The 27,934-nt window shown below is 32.5% G+C and overlaps 1 protein-coding gene across 4 annotated transcripts; it reads left to right on the forward strand.

Annotated features, from left to right (window-relative positions):
* The first annotated feature begins 1,320 nt into the window (after positions 1 to 1,320).
* Positions 1,321 to 27,550, forward strand: LOC148601060 (transmembrane channel-like protein 3). Of its 4 annotated transcripts, none has more exons than XR_015917019.1 (21): positions 1,321 to 1,428; positions 1,822 to 1,976; positions 2,638 to 2,734; positions 3,678 to 3,812; positions 4,435 to 4,501; positions 5,076 to 5,142; positions 5,646 to 5,752; positions 6,462 to 6,506; positions 7,899 to 8,035; positions 9,468 to 9,615; positions 10,138 to 10,187; positions 12,314 to 12,464; positions 12,926 to 13,035; positions 14,137 to 14,230; positions 18,516 to 18,671; positions 19,565 to 19,839; positions 20,964 to 21,119; positions 24,040 to 24,118; positions 24,758 to 24,809; positions 25,521 to 25,631; positions 26,255 to 27,550. XR_015917019.1 is itself a non-coding variant. In XM_088554914.1 (21 exons), the coding sequence occupies exons 2-20, from the start codon at positions 1,871 to 1,873 to the stop codon at positions 25,526 to 25,528; spliced, it is 2,040 nt and encodes a 679-aa protein (XP_088411040.1). In that variant the 5' UTR covers positions 1,321 to 1,428; positions 1,822 to 1,870; the 3' UTR covers positions 25,529 to 25,550; positions 26,255 to 27,550. The 4 variants fall into 4 exon arrangements, 3 of the variants coding, with proteins under 3 accessions (XP_088411040.1, XP_088411039.1, XP_088411041.1); XM_088554914.1 differs by having other exon boundaries at positions 25,521 to 25,550; XM_088554913.1 differs by lacking the exon at positions 25,521 to 25,631.
* Positions 27,551 to 27,934: the final 384 nt, after the last annotated feature.

The following is a 27,934-nucleotide window of genomic DNA, read 5'->3' on the forward strand; positions in this document are numbered from 1 at the left end:
ACTTTTTGTTTTAATTAGTGATTTAATCAAATTAGAATCAATCATTTTAATAAACTATTTTATTCATTTAATTTCAAAGTACTTTGATGCCCATCTAGATAATGAAGTTGTCAGTATCAAATAAAGCTTTTTGACGTATTTGATCTTCATTAGCTTTTCTTTGAACTTTTTCACGATGACTTTGGTAACATGTTTAAAGAACAGTGTTTCAGAAAAATATAAGCCATGATGAGTAATTTGACCATGAATGGCCATCGAATCTGCCATGTCTATCATTCAGCTAACATGGCAAGCGTCTACACACATCATTGCCCATATTGCAGAACAGTATTTAATTGACTTTGTGTGAGAATAACTCTCTGATTCCAATTATGGAAATGTTGAGCTGTTGAAATATTTTAATTTGTTATTCATACTTTTTGATGTTATATATATCACAATAATAAACAGAAAATATTTACTGTCTTTTATGCGTTCAGGTGTCTATACTATGCGGAAACTGTCAGTATACTAGTTTCATACAAATCCACATCAACAACTGCAACATGCCATGCAAATAAGCAAATTAAAGCAACTGGTCAAAATACACAACAACAAACTCAGAAAAATCTACAAAAAACACTGTCACATTGACAGCTTGTATTTACATAACAATTAAAGACATAATTACAATACCAAAAAGTGCAATACTGGTATACCAGTATTGTACAAAATTCTGAAAAAAAATCACAATACTGGAATTTTTCTTGTACCAGTATTGCGATCGCCAAGTACGTGAGATCCAACCGGGCTCATAAAATATTTGATATATCTTAGAAAGTTTACGAGATATCTTATAACAAAATGATATTTATGAAATATTTCATATCTTTCACAAGATATCTAGGACATAAGATACCTACAAATTGGAATAAATATAAGTACGGTGTGCCATATTGGTATGTCATTGATGCTTGATATAATTCCTACTTTAATTTCATTTTTGTCCAAATTGTGATCGAGAAGTAAATTTCGTTTAATGTAAAAAAAAAGAATATTTGGGATTTTTAATATGCTCAGATTTCATTGTGTATTTAGAATTTCCATTTAGACCATTTCATTGGTGGGTCCAGGGGTGGTAAAAAAAACCTTTTTAATTGGAAAATTTGGTTAATTTGGGGAAAATGTCTTTATAATATCTTGACCACCTTCAAAATTTCTGGACCCACCCCTACTATTTGAGCTCCAAACGATTTGATAAAATGTACCTAATCTACCCTACAGACCCTATCAGTTTTTACTCCATTGTCAAATGTTTCTATCAACGTAATCACTAGATGGATATGATAAATGTTTAGTAGATCAAATATTATTAACACGTGACTGCTTTATTTTTATTTCAACTGTCATGTGCAACACTGGATTCTTTTTTTACGTCGATCTTTTCAGGTAAAAGCATTTCCTTATTCCAATAAGGTGATAAGAATCGGAGGTTCATATTTATCCTTTCCCCTTTCATAACGCATTATAGATTCTCGAGTTTCACATTGGACGCTGAGTTAAATTTTTTCTGCTAGTTCGAAGAAGTAAATGTCTGCACGAAGTCAAGGCATGCCACTCCGATACATATTATTCTTACTCCGAACCAAACTGTCGTTACTCAATATCCTGAAGCAGTCACCTGCCCATTTTAGAGTCGTAGGCAAGGAGATCACGCTACCGAGGAAACAGAAGTGGTTATTGGCATAAGGCTAAGAGTTTTGTTTATGAAACGAAATTTTAAAAATAACCTTAAAATAAAATGCAAATACATATGTATACATTTAGATACGTTAATTTCAGATGATGAATTGAACTGTTAAATCATGGTATCTTAAAATTTAAAATAAAGATGGAAAGCTCTTCAGACGAGTTAAGAGAGAATACCCCATTACTCTCAGATGGGAACCAGATTAGCTATACTCCCAGCACGTCGTCACCTCATCACAGCGAGGCTGGTTTGTGCATACATCTATATCTATATCTATATATATTCAATAAAACACAAACACTGCACGCATTGAAAATTAACCTTTCTCGAAAGAAGTAACTTTTTAGGTGTAAGTATACAAGTTGTCGTCGTGTTTATGAATTTTGTAACACAATGAATTCTAAACGTAGGTTTCAATACCTATCTCTGCAAGAAGGTCAAGATATCTTTTAAATGATTTGAATTTACAATTTCTTTCTAAAATAGCATCACTATAGTTCTCTGGACTTGATTTAAGTTTTATCGCATGGTTATATCTAATATGATAATTCAGGACACTTTCAAGTGTTAAGATTGGGTCTGTCTAAATCAGGTAGAGAGGATAATCTACGACACATATCAAATGCATTTGTTACGCAAAATAAATCTATCTATTCTTGCGTTCATTATATTAAATCTTCTACAAAGTTTTATATGAAAATGCTAGAGGGAAAATTTCCCGTACTTTTCAAAATAGAACATATTACAATTTCAAGAGACCAACTGAAGGATTTCAAATCAAAACACCTTTGGGATTAAAAAATAATACATACTTTTCTGCCTGGTTTTAAGACATAGCTGTACTTAATTAGAAGTAGATAAAGCAAGTATGACACAGTGAAATGTTTTCTTGTTTTTTTTTAATACAGCTGCCTTCGATTTTCGTGCTCGAAGCCCAACTGGTCCACACCACGTTACACCGGAGGAAGTCTTGCATCGCATGAAATATGCCTTTAGAAATGATGGGTAAAATCCTTATGTTGTTTAAAAGGATACACGAATACATTAAATGTCGAATGCCTATTCAGTGATAATGGTCAAAGTCAGTATACACTAAATAAAAATTCCAAACAAATTGCAAATGAGAGAAAAGACCAAAGAAGAAAACCCCAACAAAATGACAGTGGAGTCTAACTCTAGGAGTACGAACCAGGTGCACTGCTAGGGTAAACGTACATGATAATGTTGATACTGATAATGTATAAAAAAGGAAAGAGTAATCAAGGGAACCAAGGTTATAGCGGTAATCAAAAGAATGTAATCCAGGGACAAAGACCAGACATGGAAAACACATATACACAACAAAGAAAATAAAGTAACTAAAATCATACGTACAAAGTAACAAAAGCAAATGAGCAACTCGGACTTCACTAAGAACTGGGAGCATGGACCAGGTGCACCGGTAGGGTAAGCGTCCTCTCATTTTCTAGAAACACCCGAAAGAAGAGTAACAACGATTAGCTGCCTAACACTTATAATAAAGGGACATATAAAAAAGACTGAAAAAAAACTACCTAATACAGAATCCTAAACACACAGAAAACTGAAAGTAAACAAGCAACTAGGGTAAAACTAAAACTATAAGTTTGACCTATTGCGTCGGCAGGGTAGGCAACCTCCGCTTATTCTCTACGAAGAAATTGTATGAATGAATCTTGAGAATATCATTACACACACGTGCGTAGTTTATGTTTATTTTGTTGAAAATGCACAGAAAATCTCTTGAGGATATTTTTTGGGGGAAAATAGTGATACATGCTGTGTAGATGTTTCAACATCGACAACAAAAACCGTAAACAGTTTATTATTATAAAATTGCTTGTGATTAGTTTGTTTTATATGTAAGTTCAATTGCAAACTGTTTACAATGTCACGTATTACCTGTTTTGTTTATATCTTACACAATAAGATTTGATGCAGAGAATGACGTTGAAGCTGTTCAGACGTTTCTTGATACTTTGGAAAAATCTGCATTTAAAGACAGAATCCTGGATAACCTAAAAGAAACTCCTATGACAATGAAAGACAGACTTAACATTAGAAGGTATAAAATACGAATATCACTAATGGCATTGAAAGGGAAGTTAATATACTGTTATAAGTTTTTTTTCTTTCATATTAGCCCTGTTTTATGTCCAAGGGTACTCGTATTGGGCCTATGATTACTGTATTGAGCTGATGCAACAGAAAAACCCAATATATCTATTCACGTCTCATTACTGCACTGTTGTCCTTTCACGCCCAGTTATTGATTTTATTGCCAATAATCATTATGTATTGAAGGACTTTTGTATACATACTTAACAAAACAGGTTCATACAATGAGGTAATGAAACTAACATGATAATGAATATTACTTTTTCTGCCAATTAGAAGGTAGTGACCTTTCCATAGCAGTTTGAAGATGAATCTAACATAAGAAATTGCAACAAAATACTAATGAAATGTGAATTTAGAATAATTGTATGTTAGTTGTAAGAAAATGGGAGTAGGAAAAACGACTTCATTTTTTCCTTGCATTTCTTTTTTTATCATATTACGTTGGAAAATTTTGATAAGACCGATGTAAACTCCTTTGATTTCTTTGAAGTATTAAGAAATATTAAACTAAACAAAATGTTACCAAAATTAAACCCTTCACTAAATTCTGATTTGATTTTTTAAAGGTTGATATATAAAAAAAGTCACACGCGACGCCGCCGAGATCAGGAGATAGAAGAAAGAACAAATAAGGTATTTTTTTTTGTAGTGAGATAAAACAAATTCATTTACGACCTTCACCTTACAGAAAAAACAACAAAGAAACATGCAAAACAATATAATACTCAAAAGTTGAACACAAAATAAGAAACCAACAAAAAAATACCAAGCATTGATGTAAGAAAGTCAAATGATTAAATAAACATGTACACACAAGACAAACAAGCGAAAAGATACAAAAAAAAAAAAAAAACAAAAAAAAAAAAAAACAAAACAAAAAAAAAAAAAAAAAAAAAAAACAAAGCAGGTAATAAATATAAATAAACTCAACAATAAATTTGATGATACGTTTAGGAAGATTTAAGTATTCCAACAGAAATTGAAGTTCTGACAAATTATGATAAAACAAATAAGATTGTTCAACCCAATGATACCTTGTTATACTGAAATGGTATAATATTTCAGTATTAAACTATATTTTAACAAAAATACTGGTCAATCACAGTGCATCGTATTTGAAACATCGAAATATACACAATACGACAGTTCAATTACGATATTAATAGTAACACAATGTAGATTTTTCTCTCTAAATATATTGTTTCAGTCTACAAGTAAGAACTATACCTTTATACCTTTTAATCTGTGGGAAGACACTATCACTGACCTGTCAGGTAAATATAAGAAATATCAGATTAAACGGAATATACTAGTAAATTACAGTCGATAAATATAGTGTCTAATCACACTAGTTTTGATGATTATGAGAAAAACCATGATCATCATGCATTAGTAGTACCAAAGGACTAAGCAACGACATTACGTTATCTATAAATAAAAATAACTGTTTGTGTTCGCAAAAAAATATCAAGAAAAAAAAATCATCAATGATCTTACGATCTCTACATGAATTACCGTCATTTAGTATTAATTTTCATTCCAAATCTGTAGTGAAGAATGTATATTGTGTATAATTAAATAAAAATACAAGAAGAAATAATAGTATGTAGCATCTGCATCTCCAAAAAATAAAACTCGCTTGTAAAATCACTGACCAAATTAGCGTTGGTGGCAAGATTTTTATAACACAATACATTTCATGAACAAATCTGCTAAGTAGTTCACATATGTGTTTTCAACACCATTTCACGATCATTTGTCTGATTATTCTTTGTAGCATACTTTGGAAGCAACGTTGCATCTTATTTCAAGTTTCTTAGAATTTTGTTGTTTCTAAACATCTGTGCTGGAATCATTATGGTCTGTTTTACGACAGTTCCACAGGTAAAGTGAGTTTATTTTATATGTTATTTTGAAGTAAGTCTTGCATTTTTACAAATTTCAAAATACTTAAAACACATTATAGAACCTATTGGGGATGGATACAGATTCGTATTTCGATAGTTCTGTTTTTGTATACAACTAAAGTTTGGAATATAATATTCCTATATATTTGATTTATATGTGCTGTTGAGAGGTTAATCATGAAACACGTTCAGCATATCGAAATTTACAGTTTTTATATTATTGGTATTTTTTTGTATTTGCAAGATTGTGACTATTCGTAATGATATGCTGATAATATAAATTGTAGCCATATGTTTGGACTACACGTTTGCCTTCTTGTTAATTACAAATATAACGTTTCATAAATGGAATAAGAAATATTTGGCCACAGATGATGGCCCAAATGTTTCATTTCATAGTGAAAGAAGACAAAACGACCTTGCTGCACTTGTTTATGTAAACCTTGAACATAAAAAAAATCTATTTCATATTGATATATCTTAGTGAATGCAACCCTCAATTACTCCATGTTCTGCTTTCGTGGACGGCTTGTTTTGTTAATAAGGATATGATACGTTGTTAGATTTTGTGCTATGCACAATTACAGGCCATTATAAATAGAACACTTAAAAGTTTGTAGAATTACTACATCGTAGAATAATGTTCACATTTTCAAATGTTATTAATATTTTTTTCACCATTTAAGGCCATCGAGGGAACATTCAAATTCAACTCATCTAGCCATCAGTTTGTACGTATTACTTTCACTTTCCCTTCCTTTCCTTTAAGGGATTACATGTTCCAAGTCAGAACCGATGCGGTGGTTTCAACATTCTGGTTTTCTCATATTGCCATTTGTCAAAAAATATAGAAAGTTGGAAACCGCTGCAATGGTCCTGTCATGAAACTGTCATTTCCGATAGCTATGGTAGGTTATACTGGGTAAACTACCCGCTTCCATTACGTTTCATTATTTCTGATACATTTCAACACTATGGGGTGCCACTGGTCTGAATTGGTAAAATCGGTAGTCAAAACAGAACAGAAAAAATGAAAAATAAATAAGTGAAAATGAAAAAGCTAAATACAATCAAAACGAAGTAAACCCAAGACACCAGCTTCACAATAAGAACTTTGTGGGAAAGACTCGTCAAGTTCAATATGAAAATAATAATAAACAAGTAAAAACTACGGTAACTTAATTTGTTGACATTATAAAATCCATCCTAAACGGACCTGGATATCGGAATTTTCTTTCTTTTGTACGTGTTATTTTGGTTATTCTATTTTCTTTAATATGTTGTGTGTGTCTGTTTTGTATTTGTAGTCTTTATCCTGGTACTTTATTCTTTTGATTTTCACTCGAATCTTGGTCTAGTAATATTTTGAATGAACTTTGATTCATATGAATAAAGAAACACATTGGGTAGGAGAGGGGCACAATTAGTGCTCATTAGAATGGCCATAATTTGTTGAAAACGTGTCCCTCCAAAAGTGATAAATATGTTCTCAAGGAGAAACACTGGCATACGAATAACCAAATGCATGGTGGAGCAATTTTGTATTTTTGTTCTGCAGTGGTAAAATATGTAGAATCATAGCATTAAACAATAATTGTAAGAATTACCATTCTTGCAGATAAATGCTAAATTTGTGGACGATTTCCTTTGGACGGGTTTTCAATAATCATGGTGTTTAGTAGTATCTAATGTTGAAAATTCAAACGTTTTGATAGAGCTTACTTCAGCGAAGGCGCGAGATATAAGATTATATTCTTAGGAATTTTTGAGAATCCAGATTTATATATATGTACCATTACGCGAATTAACGGTTTCGCAGTATTTTTGTTGTCCTTCCTTCACTGCGGAAGTAAGCCGTACGTAAGCTCTTGTTGAACAAGTTGAACAAATGATCCTGCTATGTACATTTGCTTGTGTAGATGATTGTGTAGTTTTGGAATCCAATACAAATAAGATAATTCTTGAGAATTCTCACTTGAAGGAATATTAAACGAAACCACGTAAGATTTAGCTATGGTTTTTCCATTATTGGGCTTGTGACAAAACTATTTCTTTCATCAACGTTTTCGAACTATTTCAATTCCATTTTTTGTCAAATTGTGTACTTTGTTTCTTTCTTTCAGGGGATGCTATCAGAGTCACTTTTATTGTTTGGTTCCTATGGAGACGAGAAAATTAACGGCATATACAATGAACCTCTCGCATTCATATTGACATGGATGGGAGTCAGTTTGTTTTATCTGATAGTCATTGTTGTGGCGTAGGTTTATTGCATTAAAGCATAAAAGATCAAATCTAATTTTAGAACCAACATCTGGAATGTGTCCTTAGGTTAGGTTGAGCTAATGGAGTACAGAATAGTATATGTGTCGTATCTGTGTATCTAGATCTAAGTATGGAGATTTTTTATGAGCAGTTGTTTTTTTTATTCGCGTTATAGATTTTTTCATGATCATTATCGACATGCCACACTAAAAACCATAAGTACAGTAGTAGAGTAGTAGTCTAGTCTACTACATCTAATATATTTTTCATATGCTCTAACATCTTAGTTCCCAAAATAAAATATAAGGCTCGTCAGATATTGTAGTAAACAAAGATATACATAAAATTTATATATATATATTCATGAAAGTTAGAAAATTTTCATAAAAAAATATATATATATTATCGACTTGTTTCTTGTAAAATTTAATTCGTGTTTATAAGATAAAGGTATGTTAATTAAATTCAAATATTTACATATCGACCCAGCTCGTTCATGTTTTTTTTTGTTTTTTGTTTTTTGTTTTTTTTTTTTGTTAACGCAAATTTCATTGGACAATTTGTTACAATGTGTAGTATGTCCCCATTTACAGAACAATATGTGTCGTAAAACAAAATAGTAACAAGTATTTATGTTTTGTTTGACCATTTTTTTTATCTTAAACTGACCAAGTGGCACAATACTAGTATCTCCATAAAATTCTTATTTCCTTGAATCCTCGATTTTGTGCTATCTGATTATTGAAATCTGAGTTCAGGGAAAATTTGAGGGATTTACTATTTGTCATGAAACCTGATATAATTGTCTTAGTTCAAGGAGTTAGCTACCAATTATATTTTGCCCCGCGCGACGCATGGCGAGGAAACATGGAAATGCCGGGCGTCCGTCAGTCCGTCCGTCCATCCGTTTCCCGGACTTTTTGTAATGCTTTTACCGAATAAGTTTGTTTTTGGTGTGTGGTCTTATTATGAAGAGTAAGTTCGACTTTGGTTACGGTTGAATGATTTTTATGGAAGTCATGGAACTTGGACTTAGGAAATTTCAGTGAATTTACAATTTTGCGCACTTTACCAATTAATTTTATATTTTGTACGTAGTCTTACTATGAGAAGTTACAGATTAAGTTTGACTTTGGTTACGGTTGAATGATTTTTACCAAAGTTACGGTCTTTGGACGTAGAAAATGTCAGTGAATTGACAGTTTTCCGCACTTTTTTTGTTAAAAAAATGATTTTATCTTTTGTATGTAGTCTTACTATGAGAAGTTTATGAGATTATTATTACCATGAGATTAAGTTCGACTTTGGTTATGGTTGATTGATGTTTATAGACGTTTTTGCCCTTGGACTTAGAAAATTTCAGTGAATTTAAAGTTGTCCACACTTTTTTTCGCGGGGGGCACTGGAACACTGTTCTTTTATTCCAGTATGCACATAAGATACAGGAGAAGCAAGCTTGCAGACAGACCTGAGGACTATGATTTTGCAATGAGAGCATTCTGCTCTTGGGACTTTACCATTTATTCAAAAGAAGGCGTTAATCAAAGACGACAAGCACTTGTTATGGATTTTAAAGTAATGCAATTATCTTATTTAGAAATATACATGTATATATTACCGAATTATTAAGAAACACAATTATTTCTGTGAAATTTGTATGTTCATCAATAAATGGCTGTCTAATATAACGAAAAAGGGTACGTGGTATATGTCAAAGAAACAACAAACCCACCGTGATGAAAATGTCAGCCCAAGTATTTATTTCAATTGAACATAGCATTGTGTTTTTCATTTGTTTTCTTTCTGTCTTTTTTCTTTTCTTTGGAAGAGAATAGACTTTATTTAATCTTCAACGAATTACAACAAGCATAAAGTGATATCCTAGAAATGCACACGCATCAATAATAAATATTGCTTCTGATTTTTTTACTGTATTTACCTGTTTCTCAACTTTTATCATCTATGTTCCTTTCTCATTTAGTAAGTACAACGAAAATTGAGATTTCAGATTTTTTAATAGGTTCTAATACAACATAAAATGCAGCCTTGTTATTTGATAATTACTCATTTTTGTCTTCAAATTTTCCTTTTCTCTAGGAAAGAATAAGAGAAGAAAGGGCTACATGGACAGTCTCATTGAAAAAGAGGTATTACCGCCATTTTTAAAAGGCTTTCAAAGAATTTTCTTACGTATTTTAACATGGAAATTATCCAGATTTGTGATCGTGATTCTAAATAAACGGAGACTATATTTAACATCTATGCTCACAGCTGACAAAAAATGGTCTCCAGTTTAACCACGACACTTGTTAATCTTGTAGTGGTATTAATTGAATGTGGATTCTAAAAAATCAAAAGGTCATTAGAAAACCTTCAATTCAGGACTATATACTTCTATTCCAAATACTCAGTGAAAATCCACAATAAAAACAGTATACAATACACGGTACACCTAGGTACAGATATGTAATGCTTGATAGAGATTCCTCATACTATGTAAAAGAACCGATTCCAAATCATCTTCCAAATATACCAAAGAAAATGTTTTCAAAGAGTAATCAAGGGAACCAAGGTTATAGCAGTAATCAAAAGAATGTAATCCAGGGACGAAGACCAGACATGGAAAACAGACATACACAACAAAGAACATAAAGTAACTAAAATCATACATACAAAGTAACAAAAGTAAATGAGCAACTCAGACTCCACTAAAACAACTGGGAGCATGGACCAGGTGCACCGGTAGGGTAAGCGTCCTCTGTTTTTCTAGAAACACCCGCCGAGTTGCTCATAAAAAATCAAGTCCGGGGTAGACAAACGAGGGAAGGAAAACTATGACCCGTTGAATAAATGCTGAAATATTGATCGACAACATATTTGTCAAGTGTGGTGGACGCGTTTTTCAACAAACGGTCAACATTCCAATGGGAACAAATTGATGTCATAGACTCACTGACCTATTCCTTCAATCTTATGAGGCTAATTTCACTGATGATCTGATCCAAAGGAAGAAGGGTCGTTTAGCCATATCTTTTTGATCTCAGTTCCGCTATATCGATGACGTATAAACTTTAAACCGTTTTTATTTCGGGAAATTCATACATCGCATCTTTCCAAACGAACTTGAGATAAAGGATACAACAGACACAGTGAAGTCTCATATGTTGACCTACATTTAGAGACCGATGGTAAGGGAAAACTATTGACCAAATATACGATAAACGCGATGACTTTTCATTCCGTATTGTCCACTTTCCTTTAATCTGTGGCAACATCCCTTCATTACCATGCGTATGAAGTTTTCACATCATAACTTGTACGTTATGCCAGAGCTTTCCGTGACTAGCTGACTTTTTGTACCGTGCAAGACTTCTTACAATTAGTTTTCTGGAACAGGGTTTTATGGTCGTCACCAAACATTCGTTGATCTTTATGGTGTATCCATCTGCACCATGAGAACCGATTTGTAAAACGTTTGATAGTTGTCCTTTTCTCTTTCGTCTACTCCGGACTTGACTTATTATTAGCAACTCGGCGGGTGTTTCTAGAAAAGCAGAGGACACCTACCCTACCGATGCACCTGGTCCATGCTCCCAGTTTTGAGTGGAGTCCGAGTTGCTTATTTGTTTTTGTTGCTTTGTACGTGTTATTTTGATTTATTTTTGTTCTTTGTAATGTCTTTGTCCCTGTATTACATTCTATTTTGTCTCGCTAGACCTTGATTACTCTTTCAAACATTAAGAAAGAGTAATCAAGGGAACCAAGGTTATTGCAGTAATCAAAAGAATGTAATCCAGGGACAAAGACCAGACATGGAAAACAGACATACACAACAAAGAACATAAAGTAACTAAAATAATACATACAAAGTAACAAAAGTAAATGAGCAACTCAGACTCCACTAAAAACTAGGAGCATGTACCAGGTGCACCGGTAGGGTAAGCGTCCTCTGCTTTTCTAGAAACACCCGCCGAGTTGATTATAAAAAGTCAAGTCCGGGGTAGACAAACGAGGGAAGGAAAATTATGACCCGTTGAATAAATCAGTTTTCATGGTGCTGATGGATACACCATAACGATCCACGAGTTCATGATAACGGCCATAAAACTTCTGTAGTGATGACTTCAAACTTGTAGCGACATAACTCTGTTCCAGAAGCCTATTTGTTGGAGTTCTAGCGCGATACAAAAAGTTTGCGTAGTTTACAAATTATTGTTGCAGTGTTGATCGTACTCTAACATCTGTACTTAACAATAAATATAATTACTTACAGAATGTTGCGTTACTTAGGACGGTTTATAAGCAATACTTTGGTGCTTTCTTTGTATGGAGCAAGCGGATATCTGATATACTATGTAGCACATGATTTTTCACTTCCAAGTGATACATCTTCGTCCATTAAAAATCTGTTTGATAAGAATCAGGTATTTACATTGCTTAATATTAATTATTACCAAGGAATGAACCATCTCCCTGTACATCTTGAATTATTCTATATTTACGGACAGAGTTTATCAATTATTGATGAACTTTCAAAAGGCTCTGGTAATGGAGTCACCATAATCTCGAAAAACTCCAAACACGAACAACAAAACAAATCTATCGATTTTGTATTAAACAACATTATGTATGGTAAATGATGTGGACATTCATCCAGTTGATTTTGGATCGGAGGCTTCTCTCCTTTGAGGCAGACAGACAATATTGCCAAAAACACAGATATATAACCTATTTAGTTTACAAATGAAAGAGATATGAATTTAGCATGTAATATCAAATCTCATAGTATCAAAACCTATTAAAAGAAATTATTTTTATCCAAGTTTTTTTTCTAACGCTTGAATCAATGTAATAACCATTTTGCCTATTTATGACTTGATTTTAGCTATCTGTTGTTACTGCACTTTTGAAATTCTTTGTGCCAATTTTATTTGAAATCATCATTCACATTGAGGGATACTCGCCTAGAAAAGCACAGAATTTGACATTGATCAGGTAAGAACTCTGTACTTACAATTTATGACGCGACTTCTGAATCAGTTTATACCTGTGACGATGCAACTTCTCATATCTCATCGAGAATTGGCAATAATAAACATTTTGTCTATTGATAAATAGCATAAATTTTCGATGTGGATATTCCTTATTGCGCGAAGTGCAATAAAAAAATATACACATGGAAAATTATTTTTCAATAGACAAAATGTTTATAATGGCCAATTCTTATAAATTAATTTTAAATCATGTTTTTATCTTTAAACATGAGAAAAGTAGCTCTGAATTTAACTGAATATGGGCGTGTCAATATTTTTTTAATCATTGAGAAATAACAAAATTATTTTAACCAATCAGATTACAGTATTTATCTCAAATTAATTTATTATCTCCTTTCAACAATGTTTTTGTGATGATAACGACAAGAACAAATATTCAAAACTGAGTAAAGTTAAACAATAACCAAACAGCGCTACTATTAATTACCAAAACAAAAAACTTTTAAAACTTTTGTTGACATCACGTACTGATTTTTTTAAATCTGAAAAGAAATAGCCACTGCAAGAAAACAAACAGATTTTAGCATCCGCTCATTCAAATTTAAACAATGTTGTATGTGGCTGCTGATAATAATTCGTATTACTCTCTGTATGCTTCTTAGGTGAAGCTGTGTACTTAATGCTCCATATTTGTCACCTTACTTATTCAGTACGTTACGTAATTAGTAATTTGAGAACAAATAAAGTAAAATAAAAAGGCTCATCCTCCCAAGTCAAACGAGGATGGACTCAAAACCCTGACTTGGGAGGATGAATAAAACTTTTAAAACTGCATTAGTCGTGTATCAATATTACCCTTAAGTAGAACAAAGAACATAATTTACAAAATTTATTTCAATTAAGTATTCGAACAATGTTAAAACGATTAATATTCGGTTGGTTTTCTTTATTTCCCTTTCGAAATATTTTACATACAGGAATCATTTTATTCTTTTTACCGAGCAATTATGTCGGTTAAGGCAAATATGAATTCATTTGTTTTCAGAATTGGTTTCAAGTATACTTGAATCTCACAAGTAACTTACTAGTATTTTGTTTTCAGAACGACTTTATTTTACCTAGCTGGATTAGTCGTTTTTGATATATCACTATACAATGTGGCATCTGACTGTACAATGAATTCCTGTCATGAAAAGGTATTATATATCATCATTGCGTCATCTTGAAGATTTTTATTTTTAGAATATGACAATAAATACAAAAATCCCATGGTTAGAACAGGTAATAGGATATAAATATAGTCAGGGGTCAAGGATTAGATCAAGAAAACAGACAAAGCATTATTTGGATATTTTTTAGTTAACTATAGAAATATACAAACAAACCTAAAAAAAAAAAAACCGAACAAACAAACAAAAACAAAAACAAAAACAAAAACGCAAAAAGCAAAAATAAAAACTCTGAATGTAACAATCAATTGGAGTATGGACCAAGTGTACCGTTAAAAATGCATCCTTTTCTGGAATTTAAAAATAATGTTATATGATAATGGAAAGTCGTATTAGACAGTTGCATAACGTGACTCCAAAATACGATCGCTTAATCAAGAATTAGGTGGAAGTTGAAACATTGACATTAGTGCTGCTAAAGTAATTTATGATAATTGCAAAAGTTTCTGTAAAAATATGGAAATAATTTTTGGTTTTTTTTTGAGGTATTGATTGTACATATTATATTAAGTTTAAAAAATATTCTCATATTCTCGGGAACGATGTGGATTGGATATATATTGTAAAGATATGAACATATATGATATCTTTAATAATTCCCGCAGTCATTGACTTTTTATGATGATGTTTTTTTCTATATAAATTTATATCTATACAAATTCATTTCTATTTACGAAAAGAATGCTTGTTCTAATGTGTGTAGATTTAATAAAAAGGTGATGTGGGGCAATTTTATTCCAAAAAGAAATAAAAATCACATATTTCCTGTCAATTACTCCTCTTGCGAATGACTCTTTAAACTCTTTTTATATATGTTTTTCTTTTAAAAATAAGAAGTTGAATTAAAGAGTTATGTTTGTTTCAAGTAAAACGTGATTTTCTCTTTGATGATATATAATACTCTACAGTTTACAAATTATTTTTAAAAGATGTTCACTAATATACCTTTAAACATTCCATTTGAAGTATGACTTAATTTATTCAAATAGAACTATTTATTTCTTAAAAATACTTTTCTAAATTAATCATTCTTGTAAGAGTAATCAAGGAAACCAAGGTTATAGCGGTAATCAAAAGAATGCAATCCAGGGACAAAGATCAGACATGGAAAACAGACATGGAGAACAGACATACACAACAAAGAACATGACGTAACTAAACTCATATATAAAAAGTAACAAAGGCAAATGAGCAACTCGGACTCCACTCAAAACTGGGAGCATGGACCAGGTGCACCGGGAGGGTGCTTTTTCTAGAAACACCCGCCGAGCTGCTAATAAAAAGTCAAGTCCGGAGTAGACAAACGAGGAAAGGAAAATTATGACCCGTTTAATAAATTAGTTTTCATGGTGCAGATGGATACACCATAACGACCACGAGTTCATGATGACGACCATAAAACTTCTGTAGTAATGACTTCAATCTTGTAGCAACATAACCCTGTTCCAGAAGAGTTCTAGCCCGATACAAAAAGTCTGCGTAGTTTCGGCAAGCTCTGGCATAATGTATGAATTGTGATATGAACACTCCATACGCAGGTGCTGAAAGGATGTTGCCAGAGATGAAAGGAAAGTTGACAATTCTGAATGAAAAGTCATCACGTTTGTCGTAAAGTCTGGTCAATAGTTTTCCTTTACCATCGATCTCTAAGTATAGGTCAAGATTTGAGGCTGACCTTACAGTGTCTGTAGTATCCTTTCTTTGGGGTAGATGCGATGTACCAAATCTCCGAAATTAGGATTGTTTAAAGATAATACGTCATCAATATAGCGGAAACTGAGATTAAAGGATCTAGCCAAACGATATTCTATCTTTCGGATCAAATCAGCTATGAAGACAGCCTTACAAGAGTGATTGATTTATTGATTTTTGGGGTTAAGGCCCGAGCAACAATATTTCATCTATATTCAGGCGATGAACATGAAAGGGATGATAAAATGAACATGAAATGATGATGATGATGATATGAAAAAATGGATGGGACACAAGGATATTACACAATTTTGATTGCCACAAGAAAATGTGATTGATAGGTAGGGTCGGGTAATTTAGCCTCCTGTGGCGGAGCGCAAAGGTTCCTACTCCTATCGAATACCACAGCAGGGGTCTTTAACGTGCGAGGAACGTGTCACCACACGGTGCACCATTATGGTTTGCGGACAGGTTTTCCGTATTATAGCCTGACAACCCAAGCATGTAACACGCCAGCGGTACCCCATTCCACCACCTAGGGCACACATCCCAGTTGCTCTGTGGGCAGAGCGCCTAGCCCCCGGCTAGGTTTCTGAGCACTATTTAGTCGCCTTTTACGACAAGCTTAGCGCTGCTGTAGGCCTATTATTTTGACACCCGGACTTGTACGGGGCCTTATAAGAGTGAAGGAATAGGTCAGCAAGTAAAGGAGCACAATTTGTTCCCATTGGAATGCCGACCGTTTGTTGAAAAAACACGTCCACCACACTGGAAACATATGTTGTCGATTAAAAATTCCAACATTTTGTAAACATCTTCCTCTGTGTATTTGGAAGATGATTTGGAACTATTTCTTACAAAGTATGAGGAATCTCTACCAAGAACTATATATTTGTATCTAGGTGTACCATCTTTTTTGGAAAAACAACGATGTATAATGTTTTAAAGTCGGGATTTTAACTGAGTATGGGGAATAGAAGTATACAGTGTTGAAAAATCATAGGTTTTAATGCTATGATACTCAGATAATAGTCTTGAACTGATTGTCTCCAAAAGATCTTTCGAATTTTTCAGGATCCACATTGAATTAATACCACTACGGGAGTAAAAAGTGTTGTGGTAGGACTGCAGACCCTCTTTGACAGTTGTAAGTATAGAAGTTAATAGCTTTGAAAGAGGTTTGGTGGTACATTTTGCAGATCCAGCTACGAAACATTGTTTGTATGGATACTTGTGGAGTAAATCACAGTCATCGTCCTTATGGTTTTCCACATTCTCTTCGTTGGAGAGTGTGGTAGCAGTATAGGTCTCATCACTGCTATTATTTTCTACGTCTACCTCTGATAATAAACATTGGATGTAAAACGTTTTGCAGACAAAAACAATGTTGTTTTGGGCTTTGTCTTCTGGTACGACAACATATTTGTCACGTATAGTAGACAATGTTTTTTTCTACATCGGGGTCTTTGAAAACTGATGTAGCTTTGGCACTCATTGACCTACTTAAACCTTTCATTCGTTTCAAAATTAAGGACCTCACGGCCTTTAACCACTCTGACAGAGAATCAATGTCTTCTTGTTCTCGTTTATCCATTTTCTTGCATAGTCCTCAACGGCATCCATAAGAACTTTAAAGTTATAATTCCGATTTATGGAGCGTGGTTCACGGTACTTGGGCCTTTAGAAAGGATATTACGCAGAGATTCGTTTTCGATGACGGTAAAATCTCCCATAACGACGTGACCAAAAGGACCATATTTGAATGGAGAGTTTTTGTAAGAACAGTCAGGTGGTTTAGCCTTGAAGTTCTCAATCTTGAGGTTCTGCAATAGCCTTTTATAGTTGAAAATTGTGGATGCAATGGGTGAAGTATAGGATATGATATGATTGGTATGGATTTGTCATTGAAATATGGGGGAATTTTGTTGGTGACGTTTTTGTGATGGAGGATGTTAGTCAAATTAATTACATCGATACCTTTGCTGACAATCGGTAGTAGAAGAAATGATCGTTTTTCTCCATTTTGACTTTTCACACAAACTGGTTTAAAGAGTCTGTCTAAACCAATATAAAAAATGACGGCAACAAGTCTGTCTAATGGTGGGGTCAGAAACAGGAGTGTAAAGACTTGTTTTGTAAAAACTGTGAGTTCAAGACTTTGATTTTTCATCAGAAAACATAGATTGAAAGAAATAGCCTTTTTTCTATTCAGAATGATTTAGATGAATTAAAAATATCTAAACAAAATATACATGTAAAAGATGTGTTCCTCTCCTGCATGAGGTTTCAATATAAGTCTGACAAGTACATACGTAGTAAAATTTTGCCCTTTCCGAAGAAATAGGCTACTTTTCGTGGATGTTGGATTATTTAAATGAATTCTTCTTTGTTGGCTTTATTTCATCTGGAATTAATTTTTCGATTACTTGTAGATAATCTCAGCGCTCCTGTCTTTTAAATCACAATTCCAGTGTTTGTGATAAGTAAAGAAAACCAAATTTTAATGTATATGAGCTCTCTAATATCATCATTTTCTTTTTCCTGATTTTACTTATTTCAGGGAATAAATGTAACAACAGCATGTTGCTGGGAAAACAGAGTCGGTGAGGAAGTTTTAAAAGTTGTATTTATAGATCTAGCTCTGTGCATTGCTGCAGGGTTGTTCTTCCACATGGGAAAAGCCTTGCTTATCAAGTGCAATGGGTGTATATTTAAGGTTGGTGAACTTGTGTTTTATAGATGTTTAATTTGGTTTGAGTACTTGCTTTTCATACTGAGATATAATATCGGCAAACAAATATCGAACCGTTAATAGGGGAATAATTCAAAACACGTCAAAATCCAAAACCATGAACATCGAAAGACGCTCATCATACGCAATGTACAGAACCGACCGACTAAAGCAGATTACGCATAAAAACTGAACATAATAAAAACTAGAAGTCACACTAAAGACTAAAGAGCTAGCAATATGAAAAACAAAAGCCAAGAAGTGACATCAGGTGCTCTGGAAGGGTAAGCAGGTCCCCCCCGCCACTGACACCCCGACATTGCAAGTGAGTATAATCTGGTAATAGTCTAGCCACAATAATGCAGCTCCCTGACTCGAGTCACAGAAGGTTTCCGTCAAAATAATTCATTCAAAGGCGATATCATTCAAATCAAAGTATCGTAATGCATAAAGTGAAATGGGGAAACGGTAAGACAATATTCAAAATAGACAAATTAAATCAATCAAAATGAACAATCAAACTTATGTGCCATCACGGGAAATACAAAATATTGATAGATTAATGTTCAGTTTTCGATGTAAAAGTAATTTTTGTAATGTTCAGTTTACAATGTAAAAGTAATTGTTACTATTGTCTTTTCGATTTCTAAGATCTGATGCTTATTTCAATTGAAGGAATTTCTTTTTTTCAGGCCAGTGCACCTAATGATTTAATCTTCTTTAGAATTTAATTTTAGTCGTCTTTGTTTATTACAAATAATAAATATTTGTGTGAAAAAATGCTTCTGAATATTAGAATTTTGAAAATCATGTCAATCGTTGATTGTCTTCCTTTCAAGAAATTAAAATGAAATAAATTAAATTTCATTCATTTTTAGCTTGAACTTAGTGAGTTTGCCATTACATCGAGTGTTTTAGACTTGATATATGGGCAAGGCTTAGTGTGGCTAGGACTTTACTTTTCTCCACTGATCATAGTTATAGGGATAATAAAACTAATATTGGTTTTCTACACCCGTCTTTGTGTTGCAAAAATTGCAATGGTGGCACCAAGAAAAGTTTTTCGTGCATCGAGATCTGGGAACTTTTATCTGTTTATCTTACTATTGAACTGGTTTGTTTGCATCCTGCCGACTGCTTATACAATAGCAGAGTAAGTATTTAACATCGAAAAGTCTTACTTTTACAGTTAATGAAAGAATCAGGCACTGGATAACCACCTTTAAAGTGTTATTATGCCATTTACACCAAGACTACCAAAATGACATATTTTTTCTATTCAATATTGATTGAGGGACTTATATTATATGTTAATAAATATGTAATTTCATAATGGCCCTGTTATAGGTTTCAGGTCTGTCATATTGGTCGAGGCGGTCATTTTGGTTTCAAGGCCAATAATATTGACCGAACACTATAACAGGGCCAGTAGAAAATTACATATTTATTGATAATTTTATTAACCAACTCAACTAGATGATTTGTAGAACAGTTGTTATCGTGTTTTACCAAGAACATGTAGGTTTATTTGCATTAATCAGTCTTAAATATCCTTTTTGTATAAAATGGAAGATTTTTTGTGTTTCTGCAGCTTTTAGATCTGATGATCAAAGTTCATGAAATCCAATTCTAACTCAAAATTAAGGTGTCAAACGACCGGAAGTTATAATGCCGTATTGGCCCTGGTATGATGCATACTGATTCTCTTTTTTTTCATATTGGCCCCATATAGATGCCAAATTTGAATTCTTATCAATTGGTCAGTTTTGGACATATTTTAACGTATTTTGTGTAGTTGGTTAATAATTTATGTAATATGTTTATGCTGTGAAGAATATTTAACGGGCAAATAAATCTTTGCAAAGCGTACGTTTTATGTATATAACATTCTAATGAAAGAAATATAATGTCCAAACATATAGAGTGAAGCAAACATTCAATACTGAAAGTCTGGTTTTTGTAAAATCGAAAAGTCATTCTTTGTTAAAATTGTATTGTATTGGAGAGTTTTCAATTTTTTATCTGTTTGCCTCACTCTAAGAAAGTAATCTAATAAAATTTTCCTGATTAACTACAGGTCAAATGATCAATATAAGAAAGTGCCGTTTCTTCCCGCGTTTTTTAATATCATCAATTAATTGCTCTGTAAAATGCATTTTATTTATGAACTTTATGCTTTCATTGAATTATACAAAGTATTGACCAGGTTTTATTTTATTTTAAGAAATATCTATTTGCTGAAAATGGAAACCGTTGTATCTTTATGCAATGTTGTAGAATAAGCCCATCAGCAGACTGTGGTCCTTTTAGAAAAGTGTGTAAAGCGTACGACGTCATAACAAATAACATAGGAACATGGCCTACTTACCTTGAAGATGCAGTAAAGTACATATCAACAGCTGCAGTTGTCGTTCCTGTATTAATACTACTTCTGTAAGAATGTATAATATTTAAAGAAATTAAGGAGGTAGACCTAGGGTAAGGGACATAACTCTTACAAATCATTGAAGCGTTTGTAGTCAGCATTTTATATTGATCTCACGCAAGCATCAAAGTAACTTGGATTGATTTCATTCTGTTTCAAGTGAAAGCTTTGGTAAAATTGAATATGATACAAATATATCACTAATTTCCAGAGTGTTATCCCTTACCCTGGGTCTACCTCGTTAAGATGTAAAATCTAGACCACATTAAAAGTATATGCTTGGACCATATGCAGTGTTAGATTTGCATGTTGTGCCCCCTATAATTCCAATGGACAAATTGATGTTGATAGACACGTTATATGACTATATGTTTAATATATGAGTAAGTTTTTACTAGAATAGAATTAAAAGCTATTGAATAATAATCATCCAAAAAATCGGTAAAATACAGAGGCGCCAATAATGAAACATTACACAGATGCATTACTTTCCAAAATATATTAATGAGTGTGTTGAAACAGATATTTATTCATTGTTGATGATACACCTAACATTGTTATTACAATCGATACTGGAAAGTGCACATTTGAATGGGTTAAAATTTAACGAGTTTTCAGTAATACAGTTTGAAAGTTCATTTCCACATTTTGATTTGAAAAACAGTCCTTTGTTTTAATTTGTTTGTTAGGGTATTAAATTTTAGTTAATTCATAGTTAATATGTATGGCTTAGATTGGTAAGAGATAACGTTGAGAATATTTGCAAACATGTATTGAAATGAAATATGTACGTGCTGTGAAATAGTTTTAAATTCGTACTTAAATGCGCCTTAAAATGAAATTATTTCGCATGCTTGATTAAGTTGTTATGCTAGAACAATTCTTGGACATAATCTACAATGAAGGAGTAATCATGGGAACCAAGGTTATAGTGGTAATCAAAAGAATGTAATCCAGGGACAAAGACCAGACATGGAAAACAAACATACACCACAAAGAACATAAAGTAACTAAAATCACACATACAAAATAACAAAATATCGAAAAAGGAAGCTAAATCATCACGGAGAGGTTCTACTATGCGATTTGGTCTTTTATGAGAAGCTCGGTGGGTGTTCTAGACGCTTACCCCACTGCTGCACCTAGATTTCTCTTTCCCATTCCTATGAAGTTGGCGTATCTTATAATAATCTTTACGTTTGACATCTTGAAATATATAAATACTTACTGAAATACGCATATTAATTAGCTGATTTATTGGGCAAAGAGAATAAATGTTATTAAATATCCATAGACATTCTAAATATTGCCACTTGTAAAACATTTTTTTTTTAAATCTTAGGATTATCTTTTGTTTATTTATTTCAATCGTAAAATACGAATTTGTCATTAATTTTTGCACAGGGATTTAAGAGAACAATCAAGGGAACCAAGGTTATAGTGGTAATCAAAAGAATGTAATCCAGGGACAAAGACCAGACATGGAAAATAGACATACACCACAAAGAACATAAAGTAACTAAAATCATACATACAAAATAACAAAAGCAAATGAGCAACTCTGACTCCACTAAAAACTAGGAGCATGGACCAGCTGCACCGGTAGGGTAAGCGTCCTCTGCTTTTCAAGAAACACCCACCGAGTTGCTCATAAAAAGTCAAGTCTGGAGTAGACAAACGAGGAAAGGAAAACTATGACCAGTTGAATGAATCAGTTTTCAAGCAATTGTGACTTTTATTGTGGGGAAACCGTTAAGTAATAGCTAAACAAGTATACACAATGTAGTTTGAATGTTAAAATCTACCGTATATACATCTACTTTGGATGTGCAGTATCTTACGATTTATCAATAAAAGTATACATGTACTATTCGATGTATTGATAAAAATATGAGAGTTTTCTGCATAAATAAAATACGCCTTTTAATGCACTTTACAAAAGAAGAAGTTAAACAAACATCTTTAGCTGTACTGTTCCAATACTTGATCAAAAATATGCAAAGTACTATTCTCTAATCCTAAAACTTATTTTCATCTTATTCCTCAACTAATGCAACTTTAAGATAAAACATCCCATTAGCGAGTACTGTATAAATTACATTTGGTTATTGTGCCATCATATATTGTTTTCTTTAGAAAACAAAGATTTTTCAAAGGATGTTGAATAATATGAAATAGTGTTCTATATAAGACTCTTTTAATATCCTATATCTAATTACGCTTTTAACTGTAATCTCCTTATGTAGGACAGATAAACTATTATAAATATGCCTCTACTTTTAATATTATGTAATAAAACGAATAAATCTATTATTCATGCATACCCATTTTCAATTTTATTTTGATTTTCATCCTAATATAAAATTGTCCTTTCTGTAAGAGACATTTTAAGGGATTTCCAAGTGTATAATGAAGTGACTCAGTTCCGAGTTTAAGAGGATTTTCCATTCTTGTTCAATTTGAATTATTATTTTAACCATTCTTCATTTAGTGAAACATGTTTATCAGTAGCATTCACATCAATATTTATCAGTTATTTTGATCAAAAGTTAGATATGTAAGTGTCGACATTGTGTTTATAGAAGCAAGGCACTTACGTGTATCCCAACAACTGATCAGACATTTTAACCAAGTTAATGTTCAGAATGTATTGAAAAAAAAACATTATAAGACACAGCTAGAATTACTCTCAGTTGATATTATTGTTTGCAATCGAACGAACCCAAAACATACTGAAGAAATATTTAGTCCGACTGTTTATAAAAGTATTACGAATTGTTTATGTCTTTCTAACGTATGAAGTTTATTCATTTGTATTTGTCATCCCTGTCGCTAGTACTTCTTCATAATTCTTTGTTTATTATCTCGGATAATATCCAGGATATAATTTCAGTGATTTCAACCATAAACTACCTTTTTGCATTTCAGCTTGATTGCCCTGTACTACAGAACCAAGTCGTCTTCATACTCTGATTTGATTAAGGAATTGAAAAATCAATTAAATTTTGTAGGTATCTTTCAAAAGTATTAAACAAGTTTGTTATGTTAAATAGAAACTTTACACCTGGATGATATGCAATCTAATCAAAGCCAGTTTTTTTACTACGTTCCTGCATTACGAGGTCTCCTTCTAATAAATGAATACTTTGCTTATATACTGTATAGTTTTGAAAAAAATACACACAATACGATAGATTCTTTGACTATTAAGTGTCTGTCCCTGTAAGAATCAGACAAAATGGGAAAAATCAGACACATGCATGTAAAAAAAACCACCGATCTGACAATGTTATATTACTCAAGGATACTTTCTCTATTTGAAAAGACCGTTATTTGATCTCTGCATCATTGGATTTGATCGTAAATTTTTCAATAGAATGTTAGGAAGAAAAATAAATGAGGTTTTTGACAGAGTTATCTGCCCATTAAATGTTCATTTACAGTGCCTTTCAAAGAAATTATATCTCATTGCACCAACATAATATGGAAAATCTTGTTTTTTACCTTGATTCTGACCATGCAAAAAGTCGAACTACGCTATCAAAATGATATTTTTTTATACCAAGTTCCACCCACTGCCCGATTCTTACAAAGACTGACACTTAAAACTGATTTGTTATTGACATATTTCATGTTTTATCTTTAGGAAAGAAAGGTCGAGAAACGAAGAGTTTATGCAAGAGCGCTATCAACACCATGTAAGCTATAAATATTTATTGATATTTTAACGTCAAAATACGTAATACATACGCGACTACTCATGGTATTTATCTAACTAGCAAGTTGAAGAAAAACATACAAAAAAAATATTTGGTGAAATAGGAACCGAGTACACCAAAACCAAAAATTCTTACATATGTACTACACAGGATCAGCTCAACTAGATAAAAAAAAACAGAAAAATTACAAATTATATATATTGCAAATTTCGATATGTTGTACACATGTTTCAAGGAGTGGCCTTTTTCAGTAGCATTAGAGTCAAATACATAGGAAGAACTAAATCAAATTATAACTGTATACAAGTAGTACTCAAAACCAAAACTATCGAAAAAGGAAGCTAAATCATCACGGAGAGGTTCTACTATGCGATTTGGTCTTTTATGAGAAGCTCGGTGGGTGTTCTAGACGCTTACCCCACTGCTGCACCTAGATTTCTCTTTCCCATTCCTATGAAGTTGGCGTATCTTATAATAATCTTTACGTTTGACATCTTGAAATATATAAATACTTACTGAAATACGCATTTTAATTAGCTGATTTATTGGGCAAAGAGTATAAATGTTATTAAATATCCATAGACATTCTAAATATTACACTTGTAAAACAATTTTTTTTAAATCTTAGGATTATCTTTTGTTTATTTATTTCAATCGTAAAATATGAATTTGTCATTAATTTTTGCACAGGGATTTAAGAGAACAATCAAGGGAACCAAGGTTATAGTGGTAATCAAAAGAATGTAATCCAGGGACAAAGACCAGACATGGAAAACAGACATACACAACAAAGAACATAAAGTAACTTAAATCATACATACAAAATAACAAAAGCAAATGAGCAACTCTGACTCCACTAAAAACTGGGAGCATGGACCAGGTGCACCGGTAGGGTAAGCGTCATTTGCTTTTCTAGAAACACCCGCCGAGTTGCTCATAAAAAGTCAAGTCCGGGGTAGACAAACGAGGAAAGGAAACTAGGAAGAGACATTTTAAAGATTTTTTTATTTCATCAGATTTAAAATGTGTTTTACTGTATGATACATTTAATAAAAGAAATAACTATGGTTTTGTAAATCTCTTTCAAAGTTTCGTCTCATCAAATATTGCAACCAAGATTAACCATTAGTTGTTTGTATCGTACTCAAAACATTCAGCTTATATTTTCTGTAAGATCCTGTCTGTCCCATTGTAGCTTCAAAATACTCCAAGACTATCACGTTAGAATATTTCTTAGATTATACAGATTACAAAGATTTTTAACTTTTGATCAAATGTCAATTATATGATGAAACAAACCGCGATGTTAGAAGCTAAGAGCAGGATGTTACTATAAAGAAAGAGACATATAGGTTTTGAACTTACACTATTGATCATGTGTGCTTAAAGCAGTGATTAAATTTAATTGTCATTCACTTTTCCAGATGGAACTGCAAGCAAAGCTACAAGCAAGACACTTGGTATAACAAACACCAAAACTGAATAAAAGTAACAAGTTGTGATCAATTGGAATATCAAAAATAGACCTGTATGTATATCACTGTACATGCGTACATTTGTTATTTGTTTTAAAATATAACTTTTCTTATTCAACTTGAAATTCGCCTTCTCTTAAATAAAAAAAAGAGAATACGGCGATTGGCCATGTAAAGCAACATTCTAATCTTATAGCATTAAATGTTATAGACAAATGAGTGTAATGCATCTGCCAACCTTCGGCCGATTATGGTCGTCTTCAATTTCTGTTAGTGTGATATTTATATTATTGATTTTGCAATTGACATCCAAATTGGAACACATGAAATTGTCTTCTGACATGCATACCTCGTACTAACTTTGATTTCCATGTATGGTATCTTTTTTACCTTGCAATAGTGAAGTACAGATGATGTAAATAAAAATGACCAGAACCCCCCCCCCCCCCCCATGATAGTAATATACAAGTTAACAAGCCGTTAAATTCTAACTTTAAGCTCTAAGTACTATTTGAAGTTAACAGTGACTGTTCTGAATTTATATAAAACATCTTACTTTGGTCAATATATAAACTTAGGAATAAGAAACGAAAATAAAAGTAGATATCAACCTCTTCTTCATTATGTAATTAATGCATTTTTCATTATGTTTATAAGAGGTTTTATATCAGTAATCACAGGTTTAAGTAAAGCCTTATTCACATATGAATGCACTTGCAAACGCCATATTAAAAGTTGGAAAATTGGCTAAAAAATGAACTTATGTAGCTTTCAACATTAATAATAACAGTAACACTTTCTTTGTTAAATCGAAAACTTTATTCAATAAAAATAAAAACAAGCATGAACATTAAATAAATTCACAATTACGTGCCTTTTATTTCTGCAGCAATAAGGAGAAATACGATTATCACAATGATAAAATGAATAATGGTATGTTCTCTGTGTAAAATTATTCGAAATTTGACTCTATGAAATACATTTGGTAATTTCACTCTCGGACGTTTCCCCGCCAAAACTTCCCTACTCCATTATCAATCAATATCACAAAACTTTACAATGTTGAATATGGGAATGAATTATAATAAATAGCCTTATCAATTTTATCCTATTTATGACCAAAATATGAAAACTCGATCCAAGAACGCGTTATATCTTATACTTGTTGTTGATAATGCAAGTCAGTTGCTTATTGGGAAGAATTCTTTCCCAATCTATACAATAAAAATCATTATTGACCAGTAACTGTGGTATTCATTGCAATGCAAATTGTTTTCAAAATTGACAAATAGGAACAGCCTATTTCCTCTTAAAATTCACATTAATAGAACAAAAAAACATTAGTTTGAAGAATCGAATGTATAACACTTTGTCTCTATGTAGAAGCATGAATTCATAAAGCGAAGCAGTAAATAATGTTTTATAGTTTTCCTTTCCTCGTTTGCCTACCCCGGACTTGACTTTTTATGAGCAACTTGGCGGATGTTTCTAGAAAAGCAGAGGACGCTTACCCTACCGGTGCACCTGGTCCATGCTCCCAGTTTTTAGTGGAGTCCGAGTTGCTCATTTGCTTTTGTTACTTTGTATGTATAATTTTAGTCACTTTATGTTCTTTGTTGTGTATTTTTG

This window comes from Perna viridis, chromosome 12 (genome assembly GCF_037379345.1).
Source record: "Perna viridis isolate PV_CMFRI_1.1 ecotype Kerala chromosome 12, ASM3737934v1, whole genome shotgun sequence".
Lineage (NCBI taxonomy): Eukaryota > Metazoa > Mollusca > Bivalvia > Mytilida > Mytilidae > Perna > Perna viridis.